At 42.6% G+C, this 14393-nt stretch overlaps 1 protein-coding gene across 1 annotated transcript in view; it reads left to right on the top strand.

Annotated features, from left to right (window-relative positions):
- Positions 1-254: 254 nt before the first annotated feature.
- The window catches only part of si:dkey-246i14.3 (ephrin A4), a 35103-nt gene continuing 20964 nt past the window's right edge, over positions 255-14393 (top strand). Inside the window, exons 1-2 of the mRNA XM_040116613.1 lie at positions 255-357; positions 536-809. Coding sequence (XP_039972547.1) covers positions 685-809 — 125 coding nt within the window. The 5' untranslated portion in view covers positions 255-357; positions 536-684. The remainder of the gene's footprint in view (positions 358-535; positions 810-14393) is intronic.

Below are 14393 nucleotides of genomic sequence, written 5' to 3'. Positions count from 1 at the left end.
GTTGGAGCCTTCTGCATGAAATACATTTAAAAATGTTGAACTATTCAGCTCCAGGTCAGTCATTTCCAGGGGAAGAAAGGGGACAGACGGTCCCAAGCGCTCTCCCGAAAAAACTGGAACAGTGACAGACTGTCTCCCCACACCAGTGGGCGCACCTCCCAAAGATTTAGCCGCTCTACAGTATCACACATCACCACACCCTTGTCATGCGATTGGTCCAAAGTTTCCCCGGCACCGCCCTCAGCCCAGCGGATCCACCCTTCTCGCGCTCTGCAATCTGTTGCTGCCAAACCAGCTGGCAGTTTCAATGGATATTGTGATCTATGACTGTACTTTAAATCCTGAGAATAAACTGAGGTTTAGTATCCCTTTAAAGTCTATTACTTTTCAGTGAGATCTCAGTCCAAGACCATCATGCAGAATCTGGACAAACTCTCTAGAACGTTTCACTGTGGAAGTGCACACCTTCAAGTCTGCAGCCTGTGACCATTTAACCTTTTTTTAACGACTTTTTTTTTTTTTTTTTTTTTATCAGTTTACCTGTTTACATCAAAGCAAAGCTGCAGCAGCAGCTGACTTAGAGGATTGAGTCGGTTCATGAGTTGGTGAAGCTGCTGAGGAAAGTTGTTCACCGAGCTCCTCACCTGATTTGCCCACCACTCCCAGCGGTGCGGAGCGCTCAGGATGGGCTCCCTGATGCGGACGCCGGGAGCTCTGCCTACTTGGAAAGCCACGGTTTTCCTCTTCCACATGATCTCGGCGGCTGTGGCTAAAAGACACGTCGTGTACTGGAACTCTACAAACACAAGGTGAGAAAACACGGGGAACTCGCTTAAGCTCCTGTCCAGGGCAAAACGATACGACGGCTGTTTCCCTGGGCTCCTGCTCACTGCGGGCCAAGGCAAGGTTTGGGGCCTAACGTTAAGGAGTGTAATGTGGCTCAATCTAACGACTTTGCCTAAAACGAGCCGGTCCAGCTTGCGCTGCCACGCTATTACATAAGGACCACAATAATTCCTACAATTCCTAGCAGATCACGTCCCTGTATTGAAGAGAGGTGCAGAGCTGGAATGATTACCTAAAACCTTCCCTAACCCAAAAGCTATCAAACTCATATATCCTTCAGAAGCTTGAAATCTGGGGATTCAGTGGAACAGCTAGTCTCATTTTAGACAGAGTGGCCTGATCTCACCTCCTCCCTGCAGGTAGTTATCTCATATCATAATAACTACACTCTAACCCTGGCTTTCACCTGTCCACTGCCTTTTGGAGTTAGTGATTATGCTACTTATAGAATACCAGAGGTAAGGGTTTCTTCTTAAGTGTTTGCTCTGAATAGTGCCCTAAATAGCATTCTGAGGACACAGGTGTACATTAAAGTCTGAAGTGCTGCTGCGCCTAAGTGAATATGTAGTTGGGTAATGGGAAGGCGTGTATGTTTGTGAGTGTGTGTGTGTGTGTGTGTGTGTGTAATGGATTGATTGGGGCTATTAGCAGGGCCGAGTCACGCTCACCTGCTGATCCAGGTGTTCCAGTCTGCCAAATTGAGGGGTTGAGGTGGTAGACCTGCAGGGCCAGTAGGGCTGCTGCCCAAAATAACACATTTGTCGTTCCCTCACCCACTTATTTAGAGACTCTCTCTGTAAGGCCTGCCAGGGAGACCACTTTGTCAGTCACAGCTTTTTACATTTGTGGATGCACACAATGTGACAAAAATTTGACTCCTGGGAGTAATTTGTAATTTCCCAAAGAGCTCCTTTGTCATGTCTGCAGGACTCATCCTAAACTCGACTCAGCTGAGGTCATATCTAGTGTGTTCAGGTGGGTAGAAACCGAGTCCTGTAATTGGGATTCTACAGAAATGGGTTGGGGAAGAACACTGTGAGGATTAGGAAGCACCTTCTTGATCCCCAGCGATTTAGGGATGAACGGTCACAGCCTGTGGCAGGGCCACACAGTCGTCTGCAACAACACCCAATCACAATGCCATCAGCATCATGGAGTAGGGTAAACCACTGTGGCAGAGAATCACTCTCATCAGCAACACCACCCAATCACAAAGCTATCAGCAGAGCCGTGATGCTGCACCCAGTCCAGAATCCCCTGGGTTTACCGCCAGGACTCACTTCCTCTCCTCTCCTCTCCTCTCCTCTCCTCACTCTTCATTACCTTGTTACATCCCGCTCTCCTTTTCATTTATTTGTCTGCACTCCCCGCTCCTCCTGCACCCCCTTTATCTCTCACGACTCCCTCCTGCCCAGTGATGGATATTGGCGCTGTGATTAGTTGAGCTTCAGTCATTTTCCCATACCATATTTTCTATTAGCTGCCTGCCAGCCAGCCAGGTTGTCCCGAGGCCTGTAAATGTAGCCTGGTGAAGGAAAAAGAGCACAGGGACAGGAGAGCTATGCCTTTGTTGGCATGAAGCAGCACTGCAGGGTCCAGGCCTGCAATCGATGCTCGTGGTACAAAAGGCACTCTAAATGACAAAATAACCACATTAGGCTTTTTGTTTATTTGTCCACATTGTTGTAGTGGTTTAAAATTAAGCTATTGTTCTTCACTATTGAATATACCAAAATGTTATGGATTCATTTCTTAAAGCTGCTCTAATCATTATTTTTATATTAACGATGGATTACATGGCTATATGTAACAAACCCATAGAGATTCTGCAGTTTCGTTCAGCTCTACTGAGTGTTTTAGCATCTTTCAGGCCATTGCTTCTGGTTAAACAGCCAGCTTTACTGTTGCGATTCAGTTTCACTGCTTTCATCAGCGTTGTTTTATAACAAAATAGTTCTGATAAACCCACTGTAAGCTACCTGGCCAGTCAAAGTTAAGAACTAGCAGAGGATTTTTTTTTTTTTTTTTTTTTTTTACCAGCTAAAGAGCCAGATAGTTCCCTCAGGAGTGGAGTGAGAACAAAATAAGGCAAATATTGAACTCAGAATGGAGAATTTTGGACTTCCATTCTTGAAGTTGGCAGAAACACGACTTGAAATGTATGCTTATGTTTCTCCATGTCTGCCGGGTCTTCAAATAGGCAACTGTTTGCTAAGACCACAGCCTGAAAAGCTGATTTGTCAGTGTTGTGTTTCCAAAAAATCAACTAATGTAGATTTAAAAATCACATCTTAAAATTATTGGAACATGCTGGTTGGATATTGTTGATTTTTGCCTTTGTGCACCTTTCCATTCGTTGATCCTTCTTCGTAAATGTTGGTGATTTAGGAAATTTGACAGCTAAAAGCCAAATAATTGTTTGGACCAGTTTCCTTTTTGTGTCTTCCTTCCTCATTCCTGCTATCTCTGACACTGAAAGAAAAAAAAAAAAAAAGCTAAAGAGAAGCTATGACTGCCGTTACATGAAAGCCTGATATCGTATATAACATAAATGTGGCTGGTGAGCAAACAGGCTCTTTTTTTATACGGAAGACAGAAGACATTCTCTGGCCGTCACCTTTCCTTCGACATCTAGATTTATGGTTTTAATGAAGCACGGGCAGTGAAGTGGAGGCTCAAGGGCCTTGCTGCTCTGTTCTTTGCTGGCTAATACGGCTGTAACAAAGGCTCAGTGAAACACTTTAACTGGCACACGTTTAGCACCCTCCAGATTGAAAAATGGAGCTCTGAAATGGAAGTGATAGACTGACTGCAGGGTCAGCGTTGAACATTGTGGAATCAGATACTGTGGCCTCTTTCATTGTGGGGCTCAAGTGGTTCGATTGCCCTCTTTTATGATTTTATGAACAGAGTTTATGATGTCTTTTGATTTTATAACGGTGTGTGTCTCAGAGCGATAGTTCCAAGAGAAATTGTTTTTTACTTCCTAGAGCAGTTAAAGGTTGGTAAAATATTATAACCAGAGCACTCTAAGCCTGAGTGTGTGTTCCCAGTGCTGACAGTATACCTTAGCTTACCTTAGTTTGCTGGCTTATCTAGCGTAGTTTAATGGTATATTCACCCCCCTCTTGGTGCTATAATGTGCTTTAAAATCTGTTGACCAGCCTACTTGCTAATACAACAGTGTCTGCTTCTTGTGCTACATTCATCCTCATAAATTTACTCACAATCTGTCAGGAACTTTACTTAAAGTTTACTCAACTTTAAGTATTGAATTACTTTTTTTTTTTTGTTGTAAGAAATGGCTTTCACCTCTGTATATGAGCTGCTTGTAGATTTGTAACAAGAATAAATGTCACCCATACCTGAACCTGAAATCAGCTACTCCATTTCCTTGCCGTATGATTTACCCTTGTTCTTGGCTTACACCTCTATCTTTCTTTTTCCTTTTTATCCGCCATGGCAGGAGGCAAACTTGTTGCAACAGTTCCTCTGGATCACAGCTCAAACTTCAGACTCTGGCCTCCAACTCCTTCCTTCCTCTTCTTCCAATTTCTGTCTTTCTTTTCTGTGGAAGCAGATTAGCTGGGTTTTAATTGGCAATAACATTATTTTACTACTTAGCAAAATAGGAATATTATGACCAATTTCTCTTAACCTGAACCGTCTCTCAGTTACACTTGAACTCAGGCTGCAAGTTTAGACACAGACTTAAAAGCATTTAAAACATCAGACCAGTCCAGACCCCACTGAACTCTCTCTTTTTTCCTTTCTATCTCTATCTCCCTCCCCTCCTCTGACAAAGGCTGAGGTCGAGCTCAAAGCCAGTGAAGCATGTTTAAACGGTGCATGAGGAGATGAATATTTGTATTGGTTTTCTGTATCTTTATTGAAAGCAGCCCTCATAAGTCTTCCGTGTAATCTCTGCTCTGTTTATGCATCATTTCCCTCAGTGTGCACTCACGAATGATCTAGTTTAAATACCAGAGTAAATCACATCCTGCATACCTTACCTTCACGCATGCACACAAACGCACACACGCGCACACACCTACCCGATCTGGGGTATTGTGCAAGCAGACACACATCCAGTATACAGAAAAGTGAAAGCAGACACTGCTTGTAATTGTGTCTTGTCAGGGAAGATGATTGCACTTTTAGACTGATTTCCTTTTTAAAATTTTTTATTATTTCTTCACCTGGGGGTCTGTCTGTGTCTATTCCTCCTCTGTCGTGTGTGCGCATGCAAATGAATATATTTCTCGCACTGTCTGCTATCTCTCCTCTCTGTGTCTGTCTCTGTACTAATCTCTGTCTTCCCATGGTAAATGATTAACATGGAGAACCTGGCTGAACTATAATCAACAAACCCACAGTGAGGTAATTACCACTTTATTCCCTGTCCTGCTAACAAAGCCCCCCCCCCTTCCATATCTCTTTCTCTGATGCTCTCTCTCCTCATCTGTCATCAAGCTGTATCAATGTCTCTCTCCCTTTTTCTGTGTCATTCTGTGTCGGTGCTTATTGTCTCACTGGCTGCTGTGCTGTGGTCTGTGTAGATCCAAAAATGTGTTTTGTGAGTGAATTTGTGTACCTTATCTGTCTTTGTAAATGTGGTTTGTCTTTTTGTTTGTGGTATTGAGTGCATTATCTGGAGGTAAACTGTGGAGGAGTTAACTTTGTGTACACTTCAGCTTCTTCATCTCTGTCGGAAAACAATGTAGGGCAGTGATTTTAGTGATTTCTACAGCTGTGAATTGACATTTGGTGCCATTGTTGTTGGTTAAAGTTCCTTTCAGTGAAACAATAGCTCTGTCAGAGAGAGGTGTGTGTGTGTGTGTGTGTGTGTGTGTGTGTGTGTGTGTGTGTGTGTGTGTGTGTGTGTGTGTGTGTGTGTGTGCGTGTGTGTGTTTTTGAAACTGACCTGTTAGTTTGCGTAAAAGGGAAGTCTTTGTTTCCTTGAGAAGAGATGGAGTGTGATAAAGTTCTGGAAAAACAAAACCAAGAAATGTACCAGGATACCCAGCCCTATTCAAGTACTCAAGGTTGTGATTCATTTGTGATCTCGCTGATGATTCATTTTTTTTCAATTTTTTTGAGATTTCTCTCTTTTACTCACAGCAAGTAGTAAAAGGGAATTTCACTGGAGAAGTCCTCAATTCCAGCCAGCAGTGTGTAGCTGTGCGAACGTTTACCAACTGCTCTTCTGGCATCTCGTCTAAATAGGTCATTGTTTTGTTTCCACTTGTTAGTTGAATTTAGGTGTGACTAAAGTGTTTGAGGGAAAAAGGCATGTTAATGCCTTTGGATGCTTGGTTTTTTGAAGGTGGGGCATGCAGATACAGGATTGTGCAACTATGCCTTTTGCTCTAAAATGTCACATGGCCTCATTTTGAGAATTATTTCGAGAGAATTGAGTTTAGGTTACGACTAACTGACACTGCTTCCGGTTTTTTTTTATTTTCTATGTGTATATCTGTGTGAAATCAGTAATCCTCCATTTTACTGTTTAGTGTTATATTACACCAACATAAAATATTTCACAACAGAAATAACCTTTGCAATTGAAGTGAAAGCCAAGATATGCGCACACACACACACACACACACACACACACACACACACACACACACACACACACACAGAGGACGACTCGAGCACACTGTGTTGAAAATGAGGTTTGGGCAGAGGCCTAGCAGTGAGGATGTCTGTATTAAAATGGATCAGATAGTCACAGTGCAGCTTGGAGCTGTCGGAGCAGACATGGCGTACAAGCATGAAAGGACGGCCGCTCTCTCCTCCTGGTCAGGATATTTAGTCAATCGATACCAATTTAACACCCAGATATTATCGCTGGCTTCTCGCATTATCGCTAGACTGCATATGGACCCATCTCTTTCCCAATTTCTTTCCCCATGCTGCCCTGTTTCTCTGTGTACACACATACATCAATATTAGGTTGCATTAAGCTGTAATAAGTTGTATTGTATGAATGTCTCCAAGTGGGGTGGAACAGCTGTGGAATGAAATGAGGTTCAATGTTGTCTGCAGCTCGGTTGGCACAGCACAGCCAGGCTTTGGCACAAAATGGCTGCTGTGCTGTATGTGTGTGGAGAGGATGGTTATGGTGGTTAAGGGCTGTTGGGGAGCACAGACCAGGAGCGCGTCCATTCATTCATCCATGGCACACAATGAGCTGGCATTGTTGTAGGTGTCAGGCCCACTGTGTATTTCTTGACATACGAAACGGCAATTCAATTATGTGTGTTAGAACATGTGAACTCAAAACGTAGAAAAACTGTCAACTTAAGTTTGACCAAAATATCACAATCTGCTCGTTGTTTAGCCAATATGTGCATTTTCGAATTTCACCCTCTTACAAACGAGCGAGCAGGTACAAACAGGCAGACACACACACTCATGCACATATAAGCCTGCACAGTGCTCTTCCACTCAGTTCAGAAATCCTGCCAAGAGGCAACCTGGGAATTCCCTGACACAGAAATTGAATTAGTATTGACCCAGGCCAAGCATAAGGCTGTAGCAGGAACCTGGATTATTGTACCATACAAGGTCCTCGCTGCCAAGAGAACAGTGAGACATGTTTGCCATCATACCTCAAGTCTTCAAAGGTGCTAAAGGAGGGTTGCTCAAGATGTTCTTTTTTAAATTGCCTATGCGTTCTCACAGAAAATGTTCACTATAAAGAAGTTTCTGCAGTTGCATTTCCTAGAGATTGCCCCTGCTTTTGTATGGGAATGTTGTGATTTATATGAACTTGTGCAGAATATTGCGCAATGGTTACTAATTGAGTCTTACTGTCATCAGCTGCCAAATAACACTCCAAGGAATGATGTGCACGAATCAATCTTACTTAGTTTATTTAGTTTTTAGGTACTCGATTTGAACATCTATTTTGTACTTTTTTTTTTTTTTAAGCAAACCTACCTAGATGATAACATGAATCTTAAAAAATCTTGTTTATGTCAGACCTCGGTTGTGCATCTTGTGCGCAATAGTTGTAGCCAGTTAGATCAGTAGGTTAAAAGCCAGAAATTTGAGACATGTCCATGGAGGTGATATGTTTGTGAAGTGTTAAATATTCATATCTGTTAGCTTTAGATGATGCAGTATGTCACTGGATTAAAGTAAAGACTCAATGTTAAAATAAAGTCTTAACTGTTCTTTTTAGGTAATTGTTCATGTCACAAACTATCTCGTACAACCTAGAGAGACGTGGTTTTAAGTGACATTTATTAAGACTTGAAGAAATATTATAAATGTGCATGAAGTACCTGCCATGGAAAGGCATAATGAAGGATGCAAAAGTACTCTGCTTTTAAATGAAATCACACAGATCCACTCACTGAAAGAAATGTAACCATCTTTAAATGGCAAATAGCAGAGAAAAGGGAATACACTGCATGGTTTTCTCATGTCTTTTTAAGTTGCTCTCTTTTACCTGTGAATTACTAGTTATGTCTTCTGTTGACCATTTTAAATGAATTTGTGTTGTGAACCACCACATAGCTTGGCCATGCCATGTACACTCTGCAGCACAGTGTATGAAGCCGCAGAAGAGTGTCAGAGTGGCTGTCTTCTCACCAGAACACACCAGAACAAACTTTATGGACTACTAAACCTGCTAGAAAGTGCACCTCCTCTACACTTTATCTAGACACAACAAAGAGACACTTTGATAAAAATACTTGAAAGGGTGTGAGCATGTGTTTGTGTTTAGGGAGTATATACTTTTGTGTATTGCACAAATGATTCTGCTTATCACTATTACCTTCTCATAGCTGCGAAGAAAACAGAGCTTCCAGTAGTCAGCTATATTCCCTGTTCCTAAACACAACTTTTATCCTGTGCTTTGTGATTTTCAGAGGAAATGGATCACATGACAAATGTTTCACTAAATACTAAGTCTGCTGTTTGATTTTTGGAGAGTTTCCCATGGTGGAACAAAAACTAATATTATTTTGGCATTGCCTCCCAGAAGTATGGCAGCACAACCTACTTTCCAGCCCCAAATGATGTGAAACACACACATTCCTCTTCTGTTTCTTTTTGTGCTAGCATACACACACACACACACACACACACACACACACACACACCACATATGAATATACACACTCCCTCTCTGCTTCTTTTTCTCGTCAGCCCCCAGAGATGGTAAAAACATTAGACCTGCAGTGGAGGGAGTGAGGAAGGGAGAATGCGTTAAGAAGAGGATGGTAGGGAAAGAGTCACAGATTTCAACTCCCAAAACAGCTCAGGAAAGCCCCCAGGGATGGAGGGATAAGGTGAGAGGGAGAGAGGGAGGGAGGGAAGAAAGGATGTCAGCAGGTATTACTATCACTGTCACAAGCAGGCATGAGGAGCAAACCCTCCCCTCTGCCCCTCCCTTCATACCAACACACACACACACACACACACACACACTACCAGTAGTTACCATCACCCTGCCTGCATATATACTCGCATACAGCTGCTCAGACTCTGAGAGGAGCCCAAGTCGGAATCACACTCCATGTGCGTGTGTGTGTGTGTGTGTGTGTGCGTGCGTGCGTGTGTGTGTGTGTTGTGCACGTTGTAAAATTATATAGTATAACCTCTCTGCCTGATTATAAAAATGACAAAAAAATGAATGGAATTTTGTATCATTTGCTTTTTTAAACATGCCAGTGCCAATTTTGTGATACCTACAGTAAGATGGTGAAGTGTGTGTGTGTGTGTGTGTGTGTGTGAGAGCATATTTAGATGTGTTATTTTTGTAGCAATAACCAGTACCACATGATTTTCGGGTGTGCAGTAATGCACAGCTTGATCCCTGTCTCCTGGTACTCTTGACTGCTATTTTTTCACTCTGCCTCCTTGTTCTTTTTTCTGCCCTTCCTCCTCCTTTTTCTCAACATTTTGTTCCAATCAAATCTTTTATTTATGAGTTTGAGGAGTATCAACTTTTTTTCAGAATTACTTCCTTGATCAGCCTGCAGTTGTGCAGCTACATGAATGGTATCCATTCACCCTCTACTATATGTATCCACTTTTTATCACAGTATGTTGCATCTGTTATTGCTTTTGTAGGATCCTAAGGTAGTTTGTAAAGTCTATTACACTGACAGGTTGCTGACATGTTAGAATGCAGAGTGGGGAGTTAAATACTGTACATACTGTTCAAACTGTAAACCTGCCTTTCCATAAGGCAAACTTGCTTCTTTGTCAGTCAGTTTAAATCTCCCTCAAAGTCTTACCCTTTATGTTTTTGGAGATTTTTTTAAATAAACTGTCATTTTTAAAGGAATTGCTCTCTCTCACTGCACAAATGTTTTGTTATATTCATCATAAATGATCAGGTGGTTGTAATTCACAGTCTGAGAGCATCAGGAGGAGTGGTTGTATTTTGTGCTGAATGGCAGAGGGGAAATAGCCTTGTCCCAAATCTCCATAGCTATGGCCTTGTAGCAGGAGAACTCATGAATCTCATTGCTCTCCCATTCAGCTGGAAATGGAGTTCTTGTACGCAGTGTGCTTCTCAAAACACTGGAGCAGACGCTCCGTGTTTATGATTGTGGAATTAATCTGTGTGTTCTCCTAAAATACACCCAGTGACAAATGCCTAGTCATGAAAGTCAGAAAATCCCTTAGTCACTACATTTTTTTTCTTTTTTACTTACATGTAAGGCGGTTTTCTGATAGATTTCTTTACAGACAAAAAATTATTCTGAGCAGTGTTGTTCTTCATCAAAGTTATTGAATAGCTAAATAAGTTAGTTTTTTTCTTGTATCTGCTTACTTTGCAGCTGATTTACAGTGGACTAGTGAACTTTGTGTTAGTATTAAGGAATAACACTCCCCAGCACTACACATACTATACCTCCTGTGTATTAATCATGTAATTTGGGGTCATTGTGGTCATCTTTAATCCCAAATTAATCAGTTCATCCCACTCAAGTGTGAGGCTGTTGCTACCACTACGTGAGACCGGAGTCTGCACCTCTCCTCTTGAACCTCTCCACTTCCTTCCTCTGCTCCTAAATCCACCCCCCCGTCCCCCCCCCCCCCGCTTCCAACGTATTGTGTCTAAAACCTTCATCAGTATTGTGGAACTTAACTGGCCTTTCTAAGAAATTCAGGGGCATCCGGCCTCAAAGTGGACCAAGCCATCCAGTTATATCAACCTAAATGTCGAAAGCATGAATTTTATTTTACTTGTTTAAGCTAATGCACTGGAACTGAGTATACTGTATTGAATTTCTAAATAACACACATTCTTTAGCCTTGAAGCCAAATGGACGGATTTTGTTTAAACATTTCAATTATTTTCTTTCTAGACTTTTTTGATTGGTATTAGAAATCAACGTAAGTGTCTTACTCTGGTGTGAATATGTGTTCATGTGTGTGAGGGTGGGGCTGGTGGGCAACTGTGCGTGACTAGAACAGGACAAAGCTGGCTGCCTTGAGGGTGAATAAGGGGGACCTTCATACCCCCGATGCACAGAGCGATATGAATCTTAACCGTTGTGACGGAGAAAGATGGAGAGGGAGAGAGAAGCACGGATCGGCTATGAGGGAGGGAGAGGCAAAGGGGGCAGTTTAGACTCCTGGGATTCCAAAGCAGTGACCGTGAAAGTGCTTAGATAAACAGAGAGAAGGATGGCAAGGAGGGAGGGGGGAAGGTGAAGTGGGTGAAACGGTAGTGGAAGAAGCAATGGAGGGAAGAGGGGCGGAGACAGAGTAGGCACGCTGACAGGGGAAGGAAATGAGACCAGCTGAAGGCAGGGTGAAAGAAAGCAGATAGGAATGAAACCAGGTATATAAGTTTTTTTTAATAAGTTCACCAGGAGTCGGATGGACTGAAAGGGGCCAGCTTTTACTTTATTTACTCCTTAACACCTTAATTCTTGTGCCTCTCCAATCTTTTTCACTCTATCTTTCCTTTCCTCTCCTTCCCTCTGTTTAAATAATTCAGGCCTGTTGGCTGTATTAGGGCAAGTTTCCTTGACATGTCTTAACTGTGTGTGTCTCTGTGTATCTGACTGACTGACTCAATGAGTGACTGAAGGACAGCTCCAGTCCTTCAACTGGCCATTCCTCCACTAACAACTACCAAATAATGAGACACAGAGGGGAAGTTAGAGGGAATGCACACCTGCATAGTCTGTGCCGCCTATCCAGCATTGACCTTAACCTCATGGAGAGCGAGACAAAAACCGAGTACAAGAATGGGATAAGAGAGGGTGTCTACGGCATCAGAAGTCTGACCCACTTAGTAAATGATGGATTCTCAAAGCCAAGTCTAATTTACTGGCTGAATGTACCTGCTTTGCGACCCTCCTTTTCACTATAGTGAAGAGTGTGTGTGTGTGTGTGTGTGTGTGTGTGTGTGTGTGTGTGTGTGTGTGTGTGTGTGTGTGTGTGTGTGTGTGTGTGTGTGTGTGTGTGTGTGTGTGTGTGTGTGTGTGTGTGCTTTTAAGGGGTGTTGCTCGCATGTCCTCCTTAACCCACTTACACAGCTAGCCTTGCTGACAGACCTGGGACACAGATAAGTGTAGTTAAGTATAGTTAATAAGACAAGGGAACACTGCAAGAAAGGGATTAAAACATAAACTGAGTCACAAATAAAGCTATAGTGTGGTGTTATTTAAAAAACTTATGATTATTTTCATTATCGATCTGTTTGGTGTATTAAATGTCAGAAAATAGTTAAAAAGTTTCCCAAAACTCAAGGTAACATCTTTAAACTACTTGTTTTATCAGCCCAAATCGCAGAGACTTGATTTTTATTGGTAGTAGGCAGCAGAAGGCTGGAAATCTTTACACTTGAGAAGCTGGAACCAGAGAATGTTCGCATTTTTGCCTGAAAAAAGACTTAAATGATAAATCAGTAGTCAGAGTTGTTACAGATTACTTTTCTGTTGATCAACTGTTTTTTTTTGTGCTTTATACCAACAGGTTTATGTTGGACATCTACAGTATAAAGCTGATTGACAAATAAGTTAGTATCGTTTTTTTATTACATTTTTTAATCGTTTTATTGGAATCAATAGAAAAAAGATTGCCCACCTCCCCATAGGCAGGGACCCAATATGACCAGCTCTTTGTTGTTGTTATTTACTTCAAAGTTAACATTATTTTGTCACCCACTATTTAGCTACACTTATTTGCTCTTCCACTGTGTGCAAAGCTGAATGGTCCAAACATCGAAGTCGGTATTATAAACATTAGACAAATGATGTTGACACAGTAAATCAGCCCGGCTGCCACTTCGTAGCAATTCACTTTGATAGATTTCATAAATAGTTTGAATCATGACTTTTCGTGTCCACTTCATAGCTGTCACTGTCTTCCTCCCCGTACCATCTGTCCTGTCAGTGTCTAAGCATCGAGGTACTGTAGCTATACTCAGCTTTATGTATCTGAGCCTGGCACCTGTACAAATCAGCCCTGTATTTACACTGCAGCTCCATTTAGACTGCAGAAACATTGAGAGCACTCATTACTCTGAGGTTTAGGCTGTCCGACAGAGGGATGCAGGAAAAAAGACGAATGGAGTAAAGGATGGATGGGTGGGGTGTTGGCTTGGCTCCAGTCCCAGCTCTGGATTGGTTGTTGTCCTGGCAACGGCATGTCTGACCTTATTTACCCCCTTGCACACCCTTCGTTGTACGCGCACTTCGTTTTCGCCCGTGCACATTTCTTTTGCCGCACACCCTCTCCCCGTCACTCTTCTCTGCATGAGAGCTAAAACTCTTCTTCTTATGCCTACTTTTCTGCTCACACTCACACTCCTCTTACAAGTGTGGCCACCTTCACACAGAGCAAGTAAGAGAGTCAATTCAGGCAACACTTAGAGCTGCTGCCATGCAGGTGAGCATGGTGAGGCAACATTTCAGCATGCAGTGTTTTTGGTCAAACAGCGAAAATGAAGACGAGCTATAGACTGCAAGACTGCACTTTTGTCCATTTGTACTGTGGACAGTAATTTCATACCTCCCAGAAAATTCACTGTAAACCTTATTTTACGATCAGACCAGACCACACATGGAGAGCAGTGCCTGTGCATGACAGAGCTCTGCCACAGAGGAGGATGATGGTTTCTGCAGACCTGCAGCCATATCAAAATGGTTCCGATGGATTCGTTTCCATACTGATGGGTCCTTTGGGCCCGAATCATGCAATTTTTCCTCAGCTCTGATGGCCGTAGCTATACATCCTGTTGTGCTGCTGAGTCCCAGAGAATGGACACACATACACACACTGGAGGAGGATAACAGGCAGAAAATAAGGTCTGTCTTTTACCTGAGGCTGAGAGTCCTTTAGGGCCTGAAACAGCAGGTGTATCTGTGTGTTTTATCTGTGTCTGTAAATTGATAGGGAATGTGGGACCATGAGGCAGCCTGCTGATTCGCGCAGTTTGAATGAGGAGTTGAGTGGTCTGAATGCCCTATGCCTTCTGGTCATTTAATGGAGCCTGCAGGGCAAGAAAGGTGCAACCAATCACTCCATCTACATTATACACACATACCCACAGCAGTAGC

Source organism: Xiphias gladius, chromosome 22, assembly GCF_016859285.1.
Source record: "Xiphias gladius isolate SHS-SW01 ecotype Sanya breed wild chromosome 22, ASM1685928v1, whole genome shotgun sequence".
Lineage (NCBI taxonomy): Eukaryota > Metazoa > Chordata > Actinopteri > Istiophoriformes > Xiphiidae > Xiphias > Xiphias gladius.
This window is presented reverse-complemented; position numbering and strand designations above follow the sequence as displayed.